Source organism: Pteropus alecto, unplaced genomic scaffold, assembly GCF_000325575.1.
Source record: "Pteropus alecto unplaced genomic scaffold, ASM32557v1 scaffold75, whole genome shotgun sequence".
Lineage (NCBI taxonomy): Eukaryota > Metazoa > Chordata > Mammalia > Chiroptera > Pteropodidae > Pteropus > Pteropus alecto.
In genome coordinates, this window is record NW_006440638.1 from 16,225,186 (window position 1) to 16,251,293 (window position 26,108).

The 26,108-nt window shown below is 38.0% G+C and overlaps 1 protein-coding gene across 1 annotated transcript in view; it reads right to left on the reverse strand.

Moving 5' to 3' along the window:
* The window catches only part of SYNPR (synaptoporin), a 282,074-nt gene that overhangs the window by 93,267 nt on the left and 162,699 nt on the right, over positions 1–26,108 (reverse strand). The window contains exon 3 of the mRNA XM_006917496.2: positions 15,305–15,429. Within this exon, the coding sequence (XP_006917558.1) occupies positions 15,305–15,429 (125 nt within the window). The remainder of the gene's footprint in view (positions 1–15,304; positions 15,430–26,108) is intronic.

Below are 26,108 nucleotides of genomic sequence, written 5' to 3' on the forward strand. Positions count from 1 at the left end.
ATATTTAATGGTGCATTATCTGTAGCATTTACTCTTAACAATCATTTGTGGAGACTTGCGAAAAGATAGGAGAAAGCCATCCCTTTTCATTTTGGCAAGGAAAACACTAAATATAAAGATTAATACGGATAAATTCTTAGAAATTCACCCAAAGACAAACTCTTTCATTATATTTTGTATCTGTGAGGGAACAGGGTTTGGCAAACGAGTTCTGTTTGCAACTGGGCAGACTGTTTTTAATGTCAACATTTAATGAGGGCTTGTTAAGATGAGAACTAAATTACAATAAATTAATTTCATATCCAAATTCTTAAATATTTTATTACACTTTATAAATATTTAATTTGTTAATTTAGGCAATTTGTTATGTCACCTTTTCATTAGTGAAGATTAATAGGTGCTCATTCTAATTATCTGCACTGTGACTTTGATGATCCTATTGGGTAAGGATTTCAGGGACACTAATATAAACTACATAATTGAGGACTTGCTGTGGGTCCTGGATTAGCCATGTAAACTCTGTGTCTCAATTTCATCAATGTTGAGTATCCTTTAAAAAAAAACTATGCTCTGTGAAAAGAGAAACTACTCTCTTCTCATTTTTAAATTTCTGTCATTGCCAGGCAGTGCCTGGCACCATAATGAATATTTGTTGCATCAATTAGTAAATCCAGTAGGAGGAGTCCATTGAATAATGCTGACTTAATAATGCAACTAGGGTGGGAGAAAATGATAAGGTGCATATGCCAGGGATCAGATACCAAGAAAGATGAGCATGTTTTTCTGTTTTTCAAATTTGTTGCCAGGAATATAAATGTCTAATCATTATATAATAACATGTTTATCCTCACTAATAATAATTGAATAAGTGCATTTATATTATTCTATATTGGGAAGAATGTGGGGAACTAAGCACATTCATATCCTCTTGATGGGCCTATAAATTGCTTCTTAGAGAGGAATTTGGTAAAAATCTATAAAAATTTAAGGCTTATGTACCTTTTGCTCCAGGAACTTATCTTACAAATAAACTTATAAAACTATCATAATTATAGCATTGTTTGTAATAGTGAAAACTGAAACAACCTAAATGTCCATCAATAAGTGATTGGTTTAAGAAATTATGATATATCTATGAGGTTAAAAAAATGTGATAGATCCATTAAGACTGGCATGGAAAAATACTTACAATTTTGTAAAAATTAAGAATTAATTTGCAAAATAGTATTTACACCAGAATCTGTATGTTTAAATAATGAGTACATGCAAAGAAAAAGTCCGAAATGATATACATCAAAACTTTTGACAGTGATTATCTCTGTGAAATTACAATAAGGGGGATTCTGATATTTTACTTCATTCATTTCTGTATAATGGGATTTTAATCTTTTTTTCCCCTTTTTTAAAAAAGTATATAAAATTTTTTTTATTATGGTGACATTGATTAACAAAATCCAAAAAGTTTCAAGTGTACAATTCAACAGTAAGTCATATATATATTGCATTGTGTGTTAGAACAAAAAACTGTTCACTTTTCTAATAAAAAGATATTTCAAAGTGTGATTAAAAATGACAGAAAATGTAACTGCTTTAGATGATGAAATATATGGTGGTAGAAGAAATGATGGAAAATGTAACCCTTGGTGGGTATGCTAAAATAAAACATGAACGTAGAGATTTTAAGCATAATTCTCAGTGAGTTTCTAAAGAGTCCCAGAGCTAACCAGAGTACGCCTCAGAAGTCCCAACTTGGCAATTAGGAAAAGTGTTTCTCTACACCTTACACTTATTTCCGATATCTCAGTGCTAGACTTACGGAGCATCCTCACTAAAGATCCTTCATTGTAATCGAAGATGTTCAAGTCCTCTGATTAGTATCTGGAACCTCTCAACTCCTCAGCTCCTGCTTCCCTCTGCAATGCAATCCACCCCTTTGCCTGGAAAATGAGAATCTGCCATAGCTCTAAACTCTTAAGAATAACTTTTATTCTTAGGAAACCCTGTCATTTATGTGATTCCTTAACACTCAGCCTCCAAGTGACAGCTGCTACTTTGGCACAGGATTTTTCAAAATGAAAAGTAAAGAGTTCTACAAACTATATCGGCAACAGCTCATTTATTTCAAATTCTAGCTAGCTGCAAAAAGGAAAAAAGGGTTATCATTACAGCTCCAGCCTGGAATTGTTTTTCCTCACAGTTTATTCTTGGACTTGGGAAATCAACTGGAAAATCAATGCCAGTAATTCTAAGTCCCAAAGAACATAATGTCCCTGAGAACCATTCCCTAAATCCTTCTTGCCTGCTCAGCTTGCCTGTCTGTAGGGAGGAGGCTATAAATCTAGGAGTGATGAAAGGAGTCTGCAATTGTGGGAGTTTGTCAACCCAAACACATCACGGCTGCTCTTTGCAGTGCTATGCTGAAGAGCATTGTCTTTATGCTTAGCCAACCCCAGATATTCGAAGTCCAGCCTTGCCACTTGTCAGATGAGTGACCTTGGGAAAGTCATTAAACCTCAGTGAGCCTTAGTTTTCTCACTTGTCAAATTCAGAGGAGCTGTCTCTTAGAGGTGTCTCATAGAGATGTTTTGATATAATATGTGTCATATGCTTTGCACAATTCCTCTTATATGGTAAAATTATCAGTAAACAGTGGCTTTTATTTTGATGATAATGATGTTGATCATCATCATCACCTTCATTATCATCTTCATTATCATCATCCTCAGAAGACAGTTTGGGGTAGTGGTAAGCAACATCCATGAAAATTAGAAGATTTGGGTAGGTTTTCAGGTTTGGCACTTACCAGCTGTGTGCCCTTGAATAAAGTTTAAGTCTCTGCACGCTGATCTGTAAAAAGGGGAATAAAAATACTCTGGCTTTGCCTCTGTTATAAAGTTTTTGTGACAATCAAGGGGATAGTGACCATACTGATAATTGTCAGTCATTACACACACAAACATACACACAAAATAAGAGTTACCATATTCGTCCTACTTTCCAATTTCTACCCTCATTTCCACTTGGCCTGTCGGGAAAAGTGACTAACATTTTCGTCTTTTGGGGGGACACACTGAAAAGCACACTGTGGGCGAGGGTAGTGAAATTGCTTCAGTTTTCCCATTACTATCAAATTTAAGTTACCAATAGCTTTTTTGTTGTTTTTCTGTTTTCCATTCTAAGAGTAATATATTCCCCAACAGAAAATTTGGGAATAAAAGAAAACATCCATTTGCTTATTGGAGTATTTTTCTTTTTCTATTTTATCATGTTAAGTATAATAAACAAGGCAAGTGTTTGCTTAAACCAAAGTGCGATTCCAAACATATTAAAAAAATCCATCGGTGTTAAAACATAAAATATCAGACAATTGCAAATTGAAGTTCTACCTATTTCTGCTTAGGCCAGCAGTTCTCTAATTTTCGTGTGTCTAAGAATCTTTTGGAAACTTTAGTAAATTCCAATCCTGGGCCCCAGGACAGTAATGCTAACTGGGTGGCTGGCTCTTGGGCAGGGTCTTGGAATGCCCATTTTTAACAAGCTTTCTACATGACACAAATGCAGGTAGGGGCACACTGAGAATGAGTCTAAAGTCCTGATGCATGGGCAGGCCTCTGCTTCCTGCAGCTGGATCCTGGAACTCCCTTGCCTTACAGTGTCACTTCTGGAATTCCCAGGCTCTGAGGCTTTTACTTTTCAGTTTGGATTGGGAGCATCTGACTGAATGCTTGCCTCCTTTTTGTATGACCTTTTTGTGGCTTCTAGAGAATTACATTCATCTCATGGCTGACAAAATACCATTGTCTCTGGGGTGGGTTGGGGTGGAGTAGAGGAAACACAGGTCTCTACCATTCATTTGACACCAGCTTGACCTCCTACAGAATATTGTGGGACTTCTGGCTACCTGCTTGATAGCTCCAGGGGACACAAAGAATGTTCCAACATTTCTCTGTTTCCTGAAGAGAAGGAAACAGGGATGGAGTTTAATGGGACCATGGAGCAGGCACCTAGACAGTTTCATATAGATATGAATAGGATGTTTACTTCTGACATTCCTGAGCTGTTACTGCAGCTGAATCCCTTTGTCCTTTTAGGCAACTCAATCTTTCTCTTCTCTCCCTTTCTCTCCTTCTCTCTCTCCCTCTCTCCTTCTCTCCCTCCTATTCTAGGAAAGAAAATAGATGTAAGGAAGAACACATTTTTATAACTGAAAAAAGCAATGTTTACATCCTCCTAGGGTGTGAGTTTCTCTCAGATAATGAGGTTCTGCCCACCACACTCCCTGATGCCTGCTCTGTAAAATTACACACAGTGTGACTGAGAACTACATAAAAGGCTCACTCGTCGTACACTGATTTAATCTCTGCTGCTTGTCACCTCCCTATGGAAGCTCAACAGAAACAGCAGCCTTGATTACATAACCTATAATCATTTCAATAAGTGCCCCGATCCTGGTCTTTAAAAGCCTGTTCAGATTTTACCAAAATAGAACAAATATCAGAGCAAACCCTATGAAGTTGAAACAAAAAGATTTGTATAAAGTAATCCCATTGAATTTTTACATTTCCTTCTATTGTTTCTCTCAAGTAGCAGTGGCTGAGGTACTACCGGGGTTTCTGGCCAAGGTCAAGTACAACTGTTTCCCTGAAAAGAAAATCTACATATTCCATTTTCATAGAATTAGAGGTCTAATTCTCTTAGAGAAAACTGAGATTCAGAGGGAACTCTGCTGGTCATTGCTCGTTTTTCTCAGTTCCATGCCCTGCTTCTCTCTTACTCTGCATTGCATCTCGCGGGCCTGATTGCCTTGACAACTGGCTTCCAGTTAGGTTTGCCCAATGGGAGGCTCTAGTGGGAGACTGAAAGGCAGGAGCAAGTGAGAAGCCAGGGTATTTCTCCCCCTCTTTCTGTTGCTGCTTTGGGCAACATTCTCGGCAGTGGCTATATATCTTCCTTGTTTTCTGCTCCTACTGGACGCTTCTTTTATTGTTCCAGCTTCTGCAACACAGATCTCATTTTGTGCTCTAACAAGACTACCCCCTCCCTTTATGCCTCTTACCCAGGGGGTGAATAAACTTATTTTTTTAAAGGGCCTGATAGTAAATACCGTAGGTACTTTTATAGCACTTAAATATAATCATTTAAAGATTCGTAGCTTGTGAGCCTTATAAAAGCAGGCAGTGGGCTGGCTGAATTTGGATCCAGGTTCTTACTTGCCAACCCCTGCTCTAGCCTTAGGGGTGGTGGTGGCTTCCCATACTTGCTAATTTCTGGATTGCCTTTTGGTCACCTTTCTAATCATCCAAGCTCTGTCTATCTAGTTCTCTCTATATTAACTTAAAATTTGAACTACCTGGTATGAGCTCTCGTTTTCTGACTGGATCTTGACTGATGATAAAGGCAACGAAAGACATGGTTTTACCCACAAACTCAGACACCGGGCCTCCGCACTTGCTCTTTCCTCCCCCTGGAATGTACCACTCGAATGTCTTTGAGGCACCCACACACTCTCTCTCCCTCTCTCTTATTTCTTGCGGGTCTGTACTGCAATGTCACTTCATTAGGGAGATTTTCCCCAACCAGCTAAACTAAAACAGATGGCTTCTCCCGCTATTCCCTTTATCTTCTTAATGTCCTCTCAGCATTTCCCGTGTCATTCCCTTTGCTGAGAACATTCTTTCTCTTTCTTTTGACTGGCTTAAATGCCATCTCCTCAGGAAGGCCCTTCTGAAGCATTTTTTATAACTGGGTGTCCTTTAACCCTCACCACCCCCACAACACTTATTTTACATTTATGAATAATGTTCACCCTCTTCTTAGAAATTACTACTACGCTGTGTGTGTGTGTGTGTGTGTGTATTCTTTACCTAATTCTTTGCTGTCTTCCTTCCCTATATGATAATAAATGTTACAAGGGAAGGGGCCGTGTCCACTTTACCAACCAATATATACCAAGTGCTAATATAGTTCAGGGCCTTATACACTGTGGATGCTCAATAAATACTTATTGAGAGAATGAATAAACGATACAATATGGAGTCATTCACAGATCTAAGATGATTAAAGGGTCTCCCCACTGTATTGAGGCCATCAGTTGATCGTCCATATTTCTCTGGTACTCACCATTTTTGCATACAGTGATAGCTTTCTAATGTAAGCATCCAAGATCTCTGCCCAAAGGCTTTCTTAGGATGCAAGCACATGCTTGGTCTGAATGTTAACACTTACAGAAGCAGCTCCTGACCAACGGCGGACAGGAGTTGGTAGATAATTACCCCAGCTTTATTAGCTGCCTAGTAAAATTACTCTGAAGCAAGTTATCCACAGTTCCTAGAAGTCTCAGTTGCCCCAGTTGTCCACGGTAGTACTTTACCCATGAACCCACTCTTTATTGGCATTCTTCCCTTCCCTGTCTCACTTTCTCATGGCTTACTGGTGCTTCCAGGGATCACCTACCAAGAAAATTACAAACGTTTGTCTCAGGGTATGCTTCTGGTAGAACACAAACTAAGACATCTTTCTATCTAATTCTCCAACGCCGATCTTCTTTGGGGGAAGTATTGAAACAAAAGTGTTAGAAATTAGAAGTTGCATTGGTTAGTTGGGGAACAATGGAGTGGGGTTGAAATAGATTAATTTGCTATTCATTAAATTTTTCTTTTAACCCATTCCATGCCAGCAGCCATTTTGCCACACTTTCTGTGATCTCTGTAGACATTCCCTATAGACGATAGTTCTTCTCTTGGCTGCAGGAACCTCCAAATAGGGCTGTCCTTGTCCTTGGTCTATAGCTGTACTCTGGTGCCAGTTCCTTGCACTAGATTCTATTCATAATATCAACAATGAAGATAATACAATTCAATCAACACTTGACGTATGCCAGACTCTGTGCTACACAATTAACTTATATGACCTAATTGAATGGTCACAACCATTCTTTGAGGAAAGCACTGTCATTCTCTTCTTATAATAAGGAAAATTAAAACAAGGGAGGTTATAATTTGCTCATCTGCTAGATGGCAGAGCTTGGCTTTGAAGCAAGAGGTTTGGCTAGATATCCACCATTAGCCTTTGGGCTACCACCTTTAAGTCTCCCTAGTTCTCTGCCCCAGAGAATCACCAGGTCTCATCACACATAAAATTTATTTTAAGGCATGACATTAAAATGAGATACTGTACTTATAAAGTTATTGAAAATTTGGCCAAAAAAGAGTGAAATCCTTTGATAATGAGAAACAATAAACGAATGCCTAAATGTAATTGCATATGGAGCATTTCCTGAACACAAGACATAAAAAATTTCAGCCCTTAACATTTTTATTTTCCCCAAATTGGCCATTACAGTAAAATAAAGAAAAAAAATGGTTATCATCATTGTTCTAGGATGTTGATCTTAGGGAAAAAATGCTTTCCCCCCGACAGAGCCAGCTGTTTAGATAATGGCCCAAACTCCACAGCTTTCCTGGCATCAACCTCCACCTGTGCCCACGTTCCAAACAGGAGGGGGGAGTCAGAGCAAGTGACTGGAATCATAAAGAACAGAAGTTCATGCAGCAGCATCCAGTAGAGCAGGCCCAGCTCGTCTTTCCCTCAATACAAAGACCTCCTTTCAAATTTTGTTTCAAGGATAACAGGAATCAGACTCAGTTTTATTCTCCCATCCCATTCATGCCAGAAAAACCCAGAGGGATCATGCTAGTGCCACTGAGCATTCTCTGTCCTGTCACTTTGGGAGGTTTTCATTCTTCCATTAATTTAACGAGGAAAAATATACAAGAGTGATAAGTATACAAGAGTGATAAATATACAAGGGCCCTGAGTAAGCATTAAAGACAGGAGTTAAAGGTAAGTTAATATAAATGTGAGACAGTAAAGTATATACACACTTTTACCTTTTAATGTTGCATATTAGAGAGAGAGAGAGGGTTGGGGAAGCTCCCATTTCTGAGTAAAATATTACATAATAAAGGGGTGATTTCGTTGTCTTAAGAGTAATTTTGCTATTTAACTAGAATAAGTATCTTTTTTTAACTCTCTAATTTTAATTACTTTTTTTTTTTATTCTGAAAGTAAAAATAAGATACTAAAATAGAACTTATTGAATGCCAGGCCTCTGTTTAAGTATTTTGAGAAAACGAGTCATTTCATATAACACTGCTATGAAATAGGTAACATTGTCTCTGTTTTATAGATAAGAAACAGAAGTGGTGAGTAATTTTCTCAACATCACACAGCTAGTAAATAGCACAGTGGAGATTTAAACCCAGACAGTATGTCTCTAGAGTTCAAAGTATACTATGTTGCCTGAGTAACAGTTTTTAAGAGTATAAAAAATCTTAAAAGCTCATTTAGACAAGCTGGGAAAAGTGAACAAGTGTAAAAAGAATATTTGATTCACTCATACTCTCACCACTTGGAAATAAATTAACATTTAGATGCAATGATCATGACATAATCTCTATAAATATGAGTTAGTTTTGTTATTTGGGTCTATATAGTTAATCATCAAATTTAGAGAATGTATTTCGGATGGACTGACTTAAAATATAGACTATATCTTACATAAAATCCATTTTGGAGGCCTCATGGAATATTTTCAAAATCTGAGCAATCGTCTATTTTCAGAAAATCTGAAACTGAGATTAAAAAACATGCTAGTATTATTGTTAATTGGAAAAGACCTACCATACATGCTAATACCATGAATAGAGAAAAAAAATTGTGGCTTCGCATGTGAGACCACAAGGGGAGATATTCTAAACTGAAGCTGTTGATTTCTAACCAAACTGGTTTCATATGAACAACATTATATAATGTGATTTAGAGCGAGAGAAAATAGTGATCTCTCTCTCTCTCTATCACCTAGCACCTACCTATCATCTGTCTGTCTGTCTGTCTATCTATCTATCTATCTATCTATCTATCTATCTATCTATCTATCTATCTATATCATCATCATCATCTATCTATCTTTATCTCTATCTATCATCATCTCATCTATCTTTATCTCAATCTATTATCTATCTATCTATCCTTCTACCCTTCACTCACCCACCCATTTATCAATCTATTTTTTTTAATGATGGTAATTCAAACAATGGTAGGGTCTTCAGTTGAATTTCCCAGAAGCAGACCCTGAGATCGAAATTTGAGTGCAACTTGTTTTTGGAAGATTCATCTCTGGGAATATCAATAGACCAGTGGAAAAATTGATGTGGGAAAGGAAAATAAAGTAATAAAAGGTGTGTTAATGACCAGGTTTCCACTGAGAGAAAATTTATTCTTCCGGGTACTTCTGGGAAATAGTATGAAACATGACCTAGAATTGTACCCCCTGAGGAGTGGAGAAGTTGGAATATTTACCCTCCAACTCACATTTGTCATTGGACAAGGGCTGCTCCAAGAGACATTAAGTTCCCAGTATTTTTGGCCTGTCATGCATAATGACCAAGCAAGTTCCAGTGGCTAGAGAAAGTCCTGTGACAGTCACAGGCGTTTGCAGTAAACAGTGTAGGCATAAATGATGAGGGACTAGGAGGTATGGGAAGCAACAGTAGTATCTGCCTCAGCTGGTAAACAACAAAATTAGAATAATTATATACATATGATCTTATATTTTGCTTTATTAACTAATGCTATGCTGGGAGCATTTTACATATCTTTAAATGTTATTTGATAAAATGACTTTTAATGGCTGCCTAGCATTGTATTTTATAGATAAAACACAATTTATTTAACGGATTCCCTATTTTTGGACATGTAAATTGTTTCTAATTTTTCAAGATTTAAAATAATTCAACAATAAATACCTTTGTACACACTTCTCTATATCTTGAGTTATTTCTTTAGGATAAATCAATGAAAGGCAATCCACTAATCATCTAAAGCAGTGATTTCTAATCCCATAGCTACAAGAATGCTTGAAATTGACAGAAAACTTAGTATTTTTTATCCTAATGAAGTCTCAAGCCATGGAAATGACATAATAATACATTTTTCATTATCTATCTTCTGTGATTCTCTATAGTCAGTTCTCAAATGATGTAAGAATTTTACACCCTAGAAACTTTTATCATTGTCTAGCCAACGTGGTGAGTTTATCATCATGTCATTAAACGAGTTGATTACTTTCAAGAAGCAAGACGTGAACACTTTGTTTATAAGAAGGTCATTAACAAACTTGGTCTCTTTCTTCACAGACATCATCTCATGCAGGCTTAAGGTAAGATAGTTAAAGTCCTTAGAATTTTGCATTTTTCTTGTCTGAGGGAAAACACGCTGATTCTACTTCCCTTTCAACAGCCTGGCATGCTTTTTTTTTCTACTGAAAAGTCTCACAAAAGTCCTTAATAACTACCATTAATTATTTTCACTGGCCTTTTCTCAGTTTTCTCTCCTTTATTTCTTTGAAGTACTGAGTGGCACCACTCATGCTGAGTGGTGACAGGCTTGAAGTTCTCTTACCTTCTGTAAAGCCTACACTTTCCTGGTTGTCCTGTCTCTTCTTCATTTGGCTCTTCTTGGCCATCCTCAGTCACTTCTCTCCTTCTGTATTTCTTTTAAGTGTGGGCCTCAACTCAGCACCGTAAGTGTGGGCCTCAACTCAGCACCACAACTCAGCACCGTGCTCCCTCCGGTTCTTTCCTCTCTCTTGGCAACTGCTCTTCCTCTATGACTTAGTTTTCATTGCATGAACACAACTCTTAGAACTCCATTCAGTTTCACCTCTCTCTTCTTAGATGGGATTTAGCATAAAACTCCAGATAGAAAACACCTCAAACTCTGCATGATGAAATCCAAACTTATACTCTCCATTTCAAAAATGGCTTTCCTATTATTCTTTTTATAATCTTTAACTCCTTCTCTCTAGTCAATCACTCAAAATCTCAAGGTCTTCTAAAATCTTGCCAAAAACTACCTTTCCAATGTTATCAGTTTTCTCCATTATAATGTTTTATTCTATTTACCATGCTGCAAATAGAGTAAACATGACTTTCTTCTGTTCTATTTAAATTAGTAGAATATATGAAATCCATAAGTTTGGACTTGAGTTTCTATGTGATGTTAACAAATTTCTCTCAACTCAGACTTTCCAATCAGAATAATTAGTAAACTCCTTCAGAGTTGGTGTAGTGACTACATAATGTAAAATATGGGAAAGTATTTGGCACATAACAGGCTTGCAATAAGTATTTACATATCTGTTCATTCATTCATTCATAACTCTCACCCTTCAAAACTAACCTTTGCCATGAAAAATTTTGTTCCCATAGTCCCTAAACTCTCTCTTCTAACCTCCTCTATCTTTCATGCATCATGCATTAATACAAACTGTTAGTTTGCATCCTTCGAGTAGGCTTTCTCTAAATATATTAAATTCCTTAAAATAAGAAACTCTTTTTCACACTTCTGTGTATAAAGGAAGTGCTAAAAATATTTAAACCCAGACTTCCCTCCCAATTATCAAAATTTTTTTACCAAATTAGTACACTATAGAAGATAAGAAAACAACTAAATATTACTTGTTCATTTTAACCACAAATCAAAAGAAAGGTCAGGTGACAAATGTTTCAGTCCCATAGTAAGATGATATATTGCTGAAGGTAAATTCCTTCTGCTATGAGTCAAAAATGCATACATGTGGTATGTATTTTTGTAAAGGAATTACACACTTGGACATATTTATCAGAAGTATCACATGAATATTTTGTAAAATCTAGCATTTTCTGAATTGAAATTATCTCACATCTGATCATCTGATAAGAAAGTTAAGTAGCTTCCTTTCATCTGTCACTTACAGACTATAGTAGTCCCCCCTTATCTGCAGTTTTGCCTTCCACGTTTCAGTTACCCGAGGTCAACTGAGGTCTGAAAATATTAAATGGAAAATTCCATAAATAAATAATTCATACATTTTAAATTGCTTGCTGTTCTGAGCAACATAATGAAATCTTATGCCATTGCTCTCTGTCCTGCTAGGGATGTGAATCATCTCTTTGTCCAATGTCTCCAAGCTGTAGATGCTCCCTGCCCCTTTGTCACTTAGTAGCTGACTGGGTTATTAGATTGACTGTCATGGTATTGCAGAGCTTGTGTTCAAATAATTCTTATTTTATTTAATAATGTCTCATTTGCCTCGCTTTATCTCATCATGTAGGCATTTTATCACCTCACAACACTACAAGAAGAAGTGTTGTGAGGGTCAGCACAGTACCATTCATATAACTTTTATTCCAGTATATTGTTATAATTGTCCCATTTTATTACTAACTCTTGTTGTTAATCTTTTATTGTACCTTATAGGCTCTGGTATATCCTAGTATATATGAATAGTGTATGTACTATCTGCAGTTTCGGGCATCCACTTGGGGTCTTGGAACGTATCCCTTGGAGATAAGGGGGTGACTAGAGTACTTGTTTTTGTTTAAACAACTTGGCATTAGAGTCTATCATCTTCCTTGTGTTTGCAATAAACTGAATAGTTAGAAGCTGCTGACTGCTTTTATTTTATGTCTAATATTATGATCAAATCATTGGCATTGGCTTGTGAAGTTTTGGAAGGAAATAACTTTTTAATGTTTTACATTACTAGCATCTTACTAACCCAACTTCTTTGAAACAAATGACTTCAAAATAATCTGTATCAATTCTAGACGTGGTTGCTTATTATTGAAACTTTACCCAAGAAGATAATGGCAAAACATTTTAAAGTATCCAAGTGTATAATTGCAATTGTAACTCTAGTAAAACTGAGCTTCTTTGGAATGGTATGTTCCTCCCCTAGATGGTCATTAAAGGGGCAGAAGTACAAGACATTCTGTGGGGTGAGTAGGTTCCTGGATAGTAGATAGTAAATGCTGTTCAGATGTGGTAAGCAAAGTGGCAGAAGCTTTTTTGCTTTCTTTTGGAACAGTGGTATTTAAATTGCTTCCAGGAGACATGGTTCTGAGGAGACTATAAGGACTGTAGAGCTGGGAGGTGGGGAGGACAGCCAATATGTGTGGCAGCGTGAGAGCTGAGGAAGGCCAGTTGGATGCTTCAAACCCCTTTCTTCCCCTGCTTCAACTTTATCAGTGACTCATAACTGTTTTCTATACAGAGCTTCTGAGCAAGGTAATGTTTGAAAGAAAAGTTCTGCTACTGAAAAAACAATGGTTGATCATCTTTGTTTCACTCTTCAAGTAAAATTCTTTCAAATGAGTGGGCCACTATACTTGTAGATGGCAAGAAACATTTTTATACAATTTCTTAAATTGCCTTTAATTGGTCCACTAATATGTCTTAGGAAGAAAATGAAGAAGTCCAGTGCTGGAAACATGCTCGATTGAAGGGTCTTTTAAAATTGTACACTTAGCCAAGGACGGCATGAAATTAAATATCACCCTGCTCTCCATCTCACACCAACCCAGGCACTGGTTTCCTGTCTTGACAGGTCTCTTGATAACTCTCTTCCAGTTTGAGAGACAGAGAGGCCTGTGCAATGTTTAGTGAACTGTTACTGTTCAGGGATTAACCTTCAAGTCATCTGCTCCTGCCACATTTGCTGGTGGGAAATTATTATAGAAGGCAATGCAGAACTCACAATCTCATAACTAATGTTACTAAGCATCCCACCCCTGCTGCTCAGCCATTGTCATTTCTTTTCTTCTATCCTAGATCCCAGCTATTAGCAATTCTTATCTCCTATCCTAAATTCTACACATTGTTCAGTGAGCACACATTGGTTGGACTATTCTGAAGCCAAAAAGTTCATCCAGAACTTCTAAATGTGTCAATCACCCTTATACCCATTTCCAGCAGCATAGGAAGCTCTTATCAAATTACCAAGATTCTATGCTTAATATTTGCTTAATATATTTTAATTTGCTTAATTAATTAATCTGAGCTTTGGATTCTCTTATTAGTTAGGGGAGTATCTATTTGAGCAGAAGTGTTTGCAACTTTTATCAGTTCTACTCTTAAAAATCTAGTGCAAACTGTTTAGTATCAATACCACTTCTTCGTGATTCATCATCTATGAACTGAGGCACTCTTGATTTGGACTAGGAAAAGTTCTCTAGATCAGTATACTAAGGATGTGTTCCATGATACATAAATCCTCTGAGATGCTCAGTGAGACAAGGTTTCTCTGGCCAAACATGTTTATGAAACATTATGCTTCTCTTGGTGATTCAAAATGTGCATTAGAAAGGCAAAATCTTACTTAAACTTATTTGATCATATAATTTAAAAATTTCCCTCCCTCCCTCCCTTTCTCTTTTTCTTCCTTCCTTTTTAGAAACATTAAATATTCAGGGCTCCAAGGGAAAAATTTTGGAAAACAGTGCACTTGCCTGTTTAAGGCAAGTTTTTAGAGGTTAATTTCTACTTTTCTCTGTAATTCCAGAGCCAGCACTGTGCCTGAAACAAGGTGATTACTTAATACATGTTTGTTACATTGAAGTAAACAAGAGAGTATACTAAAAAGATGCCAAACATAGTGCTGAAAGTTGTTTTCAAAAATCACATCAATTATATATTTGGTGCCAAGAATTTGAGAAATTTACAGAAATAAATTATTTCAAAATTGAGTTTAATTAATCCACTTTAGATATGGATTATAATCACAAAATATCCAATTTGAGACAAGCCCTGGTAGGTATTTTACAGACAGACCAAAGAGAAAGATAACATATTATCTTTCAGACTAATTTATAAAGAGATTAAAAGAACTATCTCAAGCAACCTAAGTATAGCAACAGACATACGAGCTCAACCCAGGTGGGCCTGGCCCTGACTCTGCCAATTACTGGCCAAAGATATGTGAGCAAACCTATCTGTTTCTCAGTTTCTTCACTTGTAAATGGCAATGGTAATAGTACTTCTCTCAAAGGGCCACTGTGCTGACTAAATGAGATTAAACAAGTAAACAGCAAGTACAGTGTCTGGCACATAGAAACAATCTTAGGTACTAATATTATTAAATACCTTATCAGCCAAGATTGTACAGTCAACATGAAATTAGAATCTAGAATTCTAGAATTTGAGAGATCTTAAGATTGGAAATATGTATGGAGAATAAGGAATTGTATAACACGTCTCCATAGTGATAACCACCAATATTGGGCCATTTGTAGTATTTTTCTGGTGTTAAGGTACAACTCACAAATCCTCCCAGGTGGGGTGGCAGGTGGGTGTTTTACTTGTTTGGGTATTTTGTGGGCGGAGGCAGAATTCTTTCTGTTTACCCAGAAGTCCCTGGGAGTCTGCATTAATTTTTAGAGACCATAGAAGGAAGATAGTGCCCTCTCTTATCACCATTCCTTACCTGAATGGGTAGGCAAACGCTATGTCGATGCTGAGGTTACTGTCCGTCTTGTTGACACAGTCCACACTCAGCCTCAGGCCTCCAGAATAGCCACCGCATGTTGCAAATGCAAAGATTGCAAAAAGCTGTGAAGAACAAAAAAACAAAAGTGAAAGCAGCTATTAGAATGATGTTGATAGAATGAGATATATCAATAGAAGCTTAGGGTCTGAACTGAGAGCGTTTATGGTTCTTTTGAAGTATGGCATTATATTTGCCTCAGGCCAAGGTGATGGTGGAGAATGGGAAGGTGGTTTCTGAAAAAACAGTCTGGCAAGCTGGAAAAATTGGGGTTGGACAGAAATTAAAAACAAGGACAAAATATCTGTGTTTGAGTGTGTAAAAAGCTGTCATGCCCCAGGAGGTAGAGATGTAATCTCACATCAAAGGATCTGAAAATCTACATGCACCATGGGATTAATGATGGAAGTCTCCAGGTGAGAAGAATTTGGAATGTCTCCTTGCTTTCTTTTTATCTGTATGTTTTCTGCAATAAACATGTTTGTCTTTTGAAATAAATAGATTATTAAAAAGTAATGATCAGAGAATTTTAGAGCTAAAGAGTTGAGGACAAGTAGGTGAGTGTCTAAAAAGTGCTACTTCAGAGCACACGATCTTAGTATATGACAACCTCAAACCACCTTCGGTGGTTATATTTTTGTGTTAGTCGCTCTTTCAAAGTCAATTATTAAATGGTTCATCTGGTTACCAATTAATGTCATGGTTTATCCTGGTGTACAGCATGGATCTGTGGGAATTAGCTCCTAAAAATTGGAAGCAAAAAACTCAAAGAAGGCTGCAAAGAAGATACATTTGGGAGAGTAGAGATGGCCTAAAATGGCAAGTCAGGAAATGCCAAATTTGTCCACTTAGTGTGGCTAAATTCAAAAGAATTTCCTGCTCATTTCCAAAGAAAGTCAATCAAGTACACTTAACACTACCCTAAGCTGTAATACTCCCATTTATTTTATTTTAATTTTGGAATTTAGCTTCCGGAAGAAGCCTGGGGTCCCTATTAGGAATACTAACTCATTTTTGCATAGGAGGAGGAGTTATTGTGTAAGAATTAAGTGCATGGGCTCTGGAACGTGACCTTGGAAAGGTTGCTTAATTTCTTCCCGTGGCTTGGTTTCCTCATCAGTAAAACAGCATTGATAAGTCCTTTGGGTCATTTTGCTATTCATAATATGAAGCAGACAGTTGCTGTGGACAAGAAGGCTGCTGGAGCTAGCAACGTCACCAAGTCTGTTCAGAAATTTCAGAAGATGAAATGAATATTATTATCCACAACACCTGCCACCTCATTTAATCAGTGGTGGAAAAAGAGCCTCATACTGTTTGTCCCAATTGGCTATTTAACTTTAATTGGAAAAGACTGGTTAACAATAAAACCTTCACAGGGAAAGCACTATTTTGTGGACCATTTTTGTGTGTATGTGTGTGTGTGTGTGTGTGTGTGTGTATGGCAGTTTTAAGTTATTAGTTTTTAAATCAGTATTTTAAAAATTAAAATAAACTTGATCAAAAAATATAGTAGATACAGTAAGAGCAAAATCTATTTATATGCATTAATGTGTGTAAAGGATTTGGAACAGATCTTGGCACAGAATAAGCACCGAATAAATGTTAACAAATGTTATTACTGTAAATAGATGTGGATGAGCTCCTTAGTAAGATGTTCTGGGTCATAAAATAGGAAATTTCGACTTACTTCTTCCTAGCTAAGTCTATATGACCATCAGCCCCAGTGAACCAATATCCAAGCACTCCAGAGAAACTGATCTTTTTTGCTTTGTTTGCTTCTCTTCCTAGTTTGCCTTACTGATGGGACTTGAGGAGGCATTCAGAGGCTACTCCAACCCACTCCATGAACTGGGGATGATGCACACAGAACACCGGGGCTAAAAGGAAACTGATCTTTATCCCTGAGGCATGGATTGCTCAATTCCCATGACCAAATGCTATTTCTGTCAGCTCTTAGTATTGATAGAAGTAAAGAGAAAGTTATTTTAATTGTTCAGTACTTAAATCTAGATCAGTCAAAAAATACTGTATGTATCAGCCCTTTGTGCCATATCATGATAGAGACTTTGATAAGACTTCTTCCAGAAGATGGAATGGAGAAATGGAGCTCAAAGCCCTGTGGTATGGCCATGGAGAGAGTTTTTCCCTCTCCAAGCTTCCTCACCTGTAAAGCAAAGATAACCTCTGTATCATTCTGAATCAAACAGAGAATTAAATGAGATGGCCTATGTATTTCTGTGCTGCCCTGTGTCAATTCATGAAGAAATTTGTGTGGTATTTATACACGTGCACTTCTCTGGGCAAGAGTCCTAAGTGTATATCAGCACTTCTACACAAAAAGGTTAAGAAGAATTGACTATCGTCGTCACTGTTCAGTGCCTACTAAGGGCCAGGTGTTGTGCCCAGCACTTAACACATGTGATTATATTTCTTCTTGATAATAATGGAGTGTGTGTGTGTGTGTGTGTGTGTGTGTGTGTGTGCGTGTGAACCTTAATATTCCTATATTAAATATGTGGCAGAATAGCCTTCAAACAGTGGCATTTAAAAAAATTCCTTGAAACTTCAGAGTGTAGTGACTTAGAGTCATAAAATTTGATAATTTCAGCACTTAATGGCTACAAAAAACTACCCTTGGCTTTTCATCTTATCTTAAAGTGTTTTCTATACAGTAAGATATTATTAATGCTACCATGTAATGAACTTAAGATGGAATGATAATTACATATTTAACTAGTTGAAAATGTTAGATTCACAGAAGGAAGGCATCAGATGTTTGAAACTATACACACCTCTATTTTTGCTTTTAATGTTGATTGAGCTCTGAAAACCTAAGACATTGTACAGGAATTAAACATCATGCCTATGGGCTTTCTGGTTAACTTTCTTTTTTTCCCCACAGTCCTCACTGATTAAAGGGAACTCATACTGTGTGACCAATATCAAATTCAGTAATATCATGAGGTGAGGATTAAACAGATAATTCTGTATAGCACAGAAAGAATCAGATCCTGCTGAGTGAATAATGTATTATAGGGATGGTTGAGTTCATATTTGGGAGAGTGAAATCAATTCCTTCAGAGTCTATCAGCCGAGGGCCTGGTCCTGTAATTAGAATACATCAAGACAGAGAGGGGAGAGAGGACTGGAAGCTCTTTGTGGGGGTGGTGGGGGTGGTGGTCAAAATTCTCTTGGTGTTCTAGAGAAATGCTGAGTGGGAGGAACCTATGGAAATCCTCCCACCTTGCCCTTCCCAGAAATTTGCCCAGCCACCCCACCCTAGGTGGTAACGTGGAGCAGTTCTGGAGTCACGTAGACTTGAGCTTGAGTCCAGTTCCTAGCTGTCTGACACTGAGCAAGTTATTTAAGGTCTCCAAACCTCAGTTCCTACATCTACCAAATCAGGACAAATTCACTGGTTTTTTCAGCAGATGTTTAATGGTATACTGACTAGGTGCCAGCTGGTGGGGAACAGAAACATAAAAAAGTCGGAGAAAAGATAAAGAAGATCCTTGCCCACTATGGAGCTTAATGCTGGGGGAGACAGAATGAAAAAGAACACACGAATGAAGTAATTATAATTGTGTTATGTTTTTAGGGGGAGCTCTTTTAGACAGGGAGTTATACCTGAGAATGCCTCATTTAAGCTAAGACCTTGGGGATAAATGAGAGGAAGCCATGCACGAAAAGGGTGGGGGTAGAGAGGAGTACTCTGGGCAGAGGGAACAGCTCAAGTGAAAGCCCTGAGAGAGAAAAAGCTTGAAAAGTTCAGAGAGCTAGTGGAAAGTCACGGTTGCAGTTCGCTGGTGAAAGAGGTTGAGAGTAATAGTATTTACCTCACACGCTCTCACGTACATTAGCTGAGAGAACACATGTAAAGCATCAGGCTCATAGCCTTCAATAAACATTAAACCGTCTCCTCCTCCTCCTCCTCCTCTGCTTGTTCCTCTTTCTCCCCCTACTTCTTCTACTACTACTAATACTGCACTATTGAAGAAACTGAGAACGAGAGATTAAAATTCACTTAACCCCAACTCAGCTAGAGCAGAATTAGAAGTAGAATCCTGGGCTCTAGACTCCCTTAGTCAATATTTTTCTAATTAGCTCTAGAATAACAGGAAGAACAATTTTTGGCTATGTGGATAGAAGACATGTCAAATGGCCTGGCCTTCTTTGCCTAGAAACACGCCATGTGTTTTAGTGGCCTGAGGCTCTGCATGTTTTTCATGTCTGGCAAACACATAACCTGCGAGCTCACTAACATGCAGAATGGGTGCTTTGTCTTCTCGTTCTTTCTTACCCTTCCTTCCTTCCTTCCTTCCTTCCTTCCTTTTCCTCCTTCCTTCCTTCCCTCTCTCTGTCCCTCCCTCCTCTTTTCATTCTTGATGGGGTAGAATATTTCAGAAGGAGAATCTTGGATAATGTTATAAAGAGAGTGTAACTTTCTTACCTTGACAGCTGTTATTCTGAGAGGCTGTTAATGTTAGCAAGAGAGAAGTTTGTGTGTCTTGTAGATGTTTTGCTCTGCTTATTCCTAAGACAGACACTACTCCTTTCTGGGAGATGGAAGAGATGGGAAAACTTTGTGTTCCACAGCCAGGCTGCAGTGAGAAGTGGGTGTGGGTCCAGGAAGGCTAAGGAGAGAGAAGAGCCTGAGGGGCCTACGTGTGGGAGGTAGAAAAGCAGGTGAGAGGGACTAGGGAGAGATATCTCCATCTGAGGGCAGCTCTCCAATGACTACAAACAACTTGCTGAGAGATGTGAAGACATGGTGTTTGTATGGGTGCATATGCACGTGTGTATTATTTTCTTTAAACTCTGGGCTCCGTGTATTTGTCCTCAGCCAATTCTGTGCCTTCTTTTTGGTAATGAAGTATACTCACTCACCTTTCTAGGCATTGAGGGCACAAAACAGGGGCAAAAGTCCATTCGCTCAATCAAGTGACATTATAAAACCTCTGTGTTCCCATCTTTCCTAAAAGTCCCAATTCTCCTTAAAAAAAAAAAAAGCAAATACTTCACCTCTAGCACATTCCACGATAATCAATATCATAACCTCTGGCCCAATCATTCACTCCCTTTGAGTTCAGGAGACCAAAATAAATCTCCTGCAATAAACTCTCGTTTCACTACTGTCTACGGCTCTGTTACTAACAACAAAAAATTACTCTCTAAATGGATAAAATTAGCCAGCACAGATTTTCTTCGTATGCAGCCTCATTAGAAATACATTCAGGTGAAATAGAACAGAAGAATTGCTTTGCATTTTCTGGCTTAATAACCATCCATAAACCAAAATCACCCATAGCAGGAATATCTATTTGCAGTTAGTGAGACCAAAGGCTTGCCCCTGCAGAGGGCAAGCAGCTCCCTCCTTGGAACTAATTGAACCACACAAGAAATATCAATGAAAGCTGCTATTCATCTTTCTGGTTAATTTGCAAGGCACAGTTGAAAGCAACAGTTGGGAGTAGAATAGGAAATCAAGTTGATTACGGGCTCTCTGTGGTCTGCAGTGAAGTCAGAAAGGGGGCATCTTCCAAAGCCTAATACACAACCTTAGGCATGAAAGATGCCTTGGAAGAAGTAAGAATAAGGAGACTGGTAGGAAACATTGAGAGATGGGACCAGGTACTGGTACTCATTACCACCCGTCTGTGTGTGCTGACAATCAGATCTCCAGAGGATGAAGCTTTCATTTATAGCACTTGCCAATTTCCATGGTGTAGATACGCCCACCATGACCAACTCCAAGCTACCGATATAATACCTCTGAATCTTGATTGCAAAGAGAGCTGCACAATCAGCTGTGCTCCAACATACCACTGCCACCAAGTGACTTTCCCTGACTCTCCCGCGGGGCAAGAACCATTGGGTCACTCCTCTTTTTTTCATATTTTCTCTTATTTCGTTTCACTCACCTTGGGCTTATTTCATTGATCAAAGAGGTTCTACCAGGTACAGTTATTCATTCTTTTCTTCATTTACTCCCTCAGTCTTTAATTCACTTATTGTAGCAGTTATTGATGTCCTGCCTATATCCCCTTAGCCCACCCTGGAGGCCACCTGCAGCTTTAGAGGGACAGTCCTTGTACACACCAAATGCTTTCTCCTTGAATATTTGAGTCTCTCTGCTGAGAGCTTTGTCAGGCAGCAAGAATGCTCTCAGCCTGTGATTGTGGCATTGGGGAAGTCCTCGGGAGTTAATCCCCAGGTGGCTTCCAACTAGCGTGGGATGAAAATTGGTAGATAAAACCTCAGTGTCCTTGTACTTCTGTGGGAAAATTGTCAGGAAGTTCAACACAGTTTCTCAGAGGATGCCCATTGAGATTGAGCCCTAGTTGCCCAAAGCAACATCTGTTCATTAACATACCATTGACTGGCTTTCCTCCTTTCCCTGTCTCATTTCCTCTTTATCATTGCGATTCCTGGCATTGCCTTTCAAATAAATCTTTTGAGCCAAAATTTTCATCTCAGAATCCACGTTTGGGAAATGCAACTGAGGCAGTTATCAAACACTGACTGACCACCTATTACATTTCAGGCACTGCAATAGGCTCTAAGACTACATCAATAAAGGGAATGGTAGCTCCTGATGAGCCTTCTCTCATGTCTCTTGGCTTCTAACTTACCACACACTTCCATCTCTCCATCTCTCTCTAAATAAACTGACCTTTTCAAAAATAGGAAGTCTTCTTTGACTACACTGTTTAGAGGAGATCTCCCCAACCCACCCCCATCCTGACCCCATTATTTCCTGTGCTTTTTTTTTACATGAACAGAAGTTTTAATATCTGTATTTGTTTAGCATTATTTATTCAGCTGTTTATGTTTTGTTTGACCACTTTCCTAAAGAAAGGTAATATACTTGTCTTTTTTCTTGCTGAATCTCTGCAACTGTGTATAGTGCTTGGCATAAAGATGGTGCTCCCTAAATACTCGGTGACTAAATAATTGTTGTCCCCCACCCTTTACCTCCAGGGAACTTTCTGTCTATTTGGAGATACAAGCAAGTGAATGAACAGGCACTGTGACAGTGTTTTACTGTGGTGGCATTAATTAGAGCATGTTAGAGGAAAATATGGTACATTTTTGCAGATGAGTGAAGGGGACATGAGGAATAGCAATCTGGAGGAATGGATAACCAATCAGAAACCAGGAAAGCATGACAGAGTTATCCAGGTAAGAGGGAGAAGAAGCAAGTGAGGCACATTTGGACTGTGCAATTGGTATGATTAAAGCAGGCATTTGCACGGTGGGAAGAAGGGAATGACTCCATTCAAGAGGCAGGCAAGGATGTGTCAGGTATGATCTAGCAGGGATCTGAAAACTACGGTCCTTGGGCTGCATCCACCCACATCTATTCATTTAAATATGGTCTATGGCTGCTTTCATGCTACAACCGTATATTTGAGTATTGATAACAGAGACCCTATTATCTACAAGGCCAAACATATTTACTGTCTGGCCCCTACAGAAATAGTTTGTCAATGTGAAGAAACCTGGGTCTTCCAGGGAAATTGAGTTTTCAGCAGTTAAGGGGCATGACCAAATTTGCATTTCAGAAAGGCCCTGCTAGTCGTAGTGGAGAGTGTGGATGGAGAGAGGGTGGGGCTGGATGCTGGAGGATGAGCAAGTGTCTTACTCCTCCAGATGGTCTGCAAGCCCTTCGCAGACATGTCCACGGCTCAGACATCTTTGTGCCCCTTGTTGTGCTGGAACATCGTAGGTGGTTCATAAATTATCAAGTGAATGAATATATAAAGTGAACAAGAGAAGATGAGAGAACAAAGTCCTTGGAAAAGTATATTCTGGCACTAAAGAACAGACAATGATGATGGTGATGACGAAGATGATCATAAAACAACCTCATTTGGTTCTCTGTAACAGTCTCTTCAGTCAGCACATTATTTACATAAACTCATTTAATCTTTTCAACACCCCCCTAAAATAGGAGCATCATCCCTAATTTTACAGATGAGGAAACTGAGGTTAAACAGAATGCCAAGGTCACACAGTTTATCAGTACATGAAGTAGCCATGGTTTTAACTCAGATCTGCCTTTCTCTAAAGTTTATCTTCTTTCTCTCCAACTCTCTGAGGGCTATGAAAAAGGTCTCTCTTTGCTGGAGCATGCTATAGAAACACTAATAGAGAAATATAAATTATGGGCTTGTTAAGGCTTTCTCTGTCACATCAATGCTCAGGAAGTCAAGTGAGCACTAAATGAAGCATCTGTGAAACAAAGCCCTGATCATCTAAATGGATATTCTTGGTAGCTTTTGTATTTTGCCTCAGCAACACAAGCCTTCACCCTGAAGCATCATAGGACATCAGAGGAAGGGAGTTAGGGTTTGGCAAGATAGGGATATTGAAAAAGCCTGATGTGAGTTGGTTATGCAATTACACTTGACAAGTCTCTCCTAATTGTCAGCCACCCACAGCAGAGAATGGGTGGGGGGGCTTTCTCATTTTCATACACCTCCAACATGCAACAATTTATAGGTTAAAGAAACCCAACTCCTGTTCTTTCATAGCCCTATAATGAACCCCTCTTGGCCTTTCTCCTTTTATGATTTTTCTTTGGCTGATGAACTATTTGTCCTCAGCACCTCAGAAGAGCATTTCTGGAAACACAGTTGTTTGTAAGAACTGATTACCTCAATAGCAGTCCTGAAAAAGGGAGGAATACATTCTGTCAGAATATCTTCTTGTGCAGAAAGAGTTTTTTATTAACTGTGGCTTCCCTCGCACCCCCACTCAGCACCTAGGAGGCCCCCAGCTGACTGATAAACACCTTTAGAACTTAACATTTCATTTTTACTTATCTTTGTCCAATTCTTCCTTCTTTTAGTGTTTCTTCTACTGCTGATAATTGGATTTTTCCAAGGAATTGACCAAGTATCTTCTTGGTCTTCAGTGTATGTTTACTGCAATACACTGACCCAGAAGGCTTTTGTGAAAAATCCTGTTAAACCTTGAGTAGGACCTTCATGAGAAGATTAGAAACTGCAAGTGTTTCCAGAAGGCAATATAGTTGTGTCTGATTCAGAGGCACTGAAAACAATTGTCAAAAAGCTTTCCCCCATAGAGGTATATGCTTTTTTTTGCCATTGTATCTGTGTTCTTAACCAGCTCCAATATCTTCCACATTGCATTCTATTTCGTGCTACCTGTCAAAACTGGGATACTGTGTCTTTCTAGCTGCTTTGTGATTTGTGTGAAATCTTCTTTGGCAAGAGCAGCTTTACACAATTGGTATTGCACACCATCACTTGAGGAATTCTAACCAGGTATTGCAGAAGAACTTTAAATTACTTACATAGCAAAAGAAAAGAAGTTAGTATTTTCATTTTCTTAAACCTGCAATTTGGAGACTGGATCAGTTGGTGAAGGGTTTGGTCACAGGAAATAGAGCTTGACCTATAGTGACTTAAACAAATAATTTGTTTTTTGTACACATCAAGAAGTCGAGAACCAGGTAGCTGCTGGTATTGATGATGACTGAGGCAATGTCTCTTTGCTTATTATGGTCTTTGCCTCATAGTCACAAAATGGCTGCTGTGTCCATGGACATCCCTACCAGCATGGGAGACTGGGAAGTAAACATTCAGATTTGGCTAGGGCAGGAGACCTGGGAATGATTTTTCAGTCAGTCAGTCTCCACTGTTTGCCACAGGAACTTATGGGAGAAGAGGCAGGAGTAAAACAAGCATCATAGAATTTTATAAAGGCAGGACAAGATAGCAAAGCTTATTCGGTATCTGGCCATTTCCTTTTCTCTAGCCAGTTCCTAGAAATTCCTGTGCTTTATATGTAAAAGGCTAAATGTAACACTTGTGCACAAATTAGAATGTAAATTTCTGGTCAAATTTTATTTTCCAACATAAAACCTGATACAAATCTTTAAAATAAAATGCATGGTTGAACTAATAAAAATAAATTGGAGAAAATCTTCATGCCCATAAAAATATATAGAGGTAATCAAATAAATTCTGAGGTAATCAATAAAATATTATACACTAAAGAGATTAAATAGCATTACAGAAAGTTGTAATCTTTTAGAAAGTAAAAAAATAGCAAATAGTCAACTGTAACAGACGTGCATTGAATTTCTGTAAAAAGAAATATCTATACATATATATATATATGCATTTTTTAATAGACTTAAAAAGGTCTAGAGAGGTAGCACTGAAGTATTTTCAGTTACTATTGAGGAATGGACTCTGCAACCAGAATCTCAGTTTATAATTACTTTCACATTATTTCAATTTCTTCCAATAAGCATGTATGACTTATGTAACTAAAAAGAGATTTTCTTAAAAATGCAAATTTAGACAACCTCTGAGTAACTTGAGCAAAGTAAATTCACACCTGTCATTAGATGGCTGTGCTGTTTTTTTAACTTTCGTTTGGATAAAAAAAATGTAAAGTCAAAGAAAACCCACTCCCTTCCGGAATTATATTCAGTAATACCTTTGAATTATTTATGCTTGCAGAGAATGTAAATGGAGTAACATTTTTGCCCTGCTTATTTATTAAAATATTTTGGCAAAGTCATTCTTTAGGATCAAGGTAAAAATATTTCAAAATATGCCATGGGAACATATGTCAATCATACATTGAGTAAAATGTATGGCTTATCTTTCATCGGATTCAATGACAGTAATTACTTTTAAAGAAACCAACTCTAATTCTCTCATATGTGCCATAATGAAATAACAAGAAAAATAAAAATTCA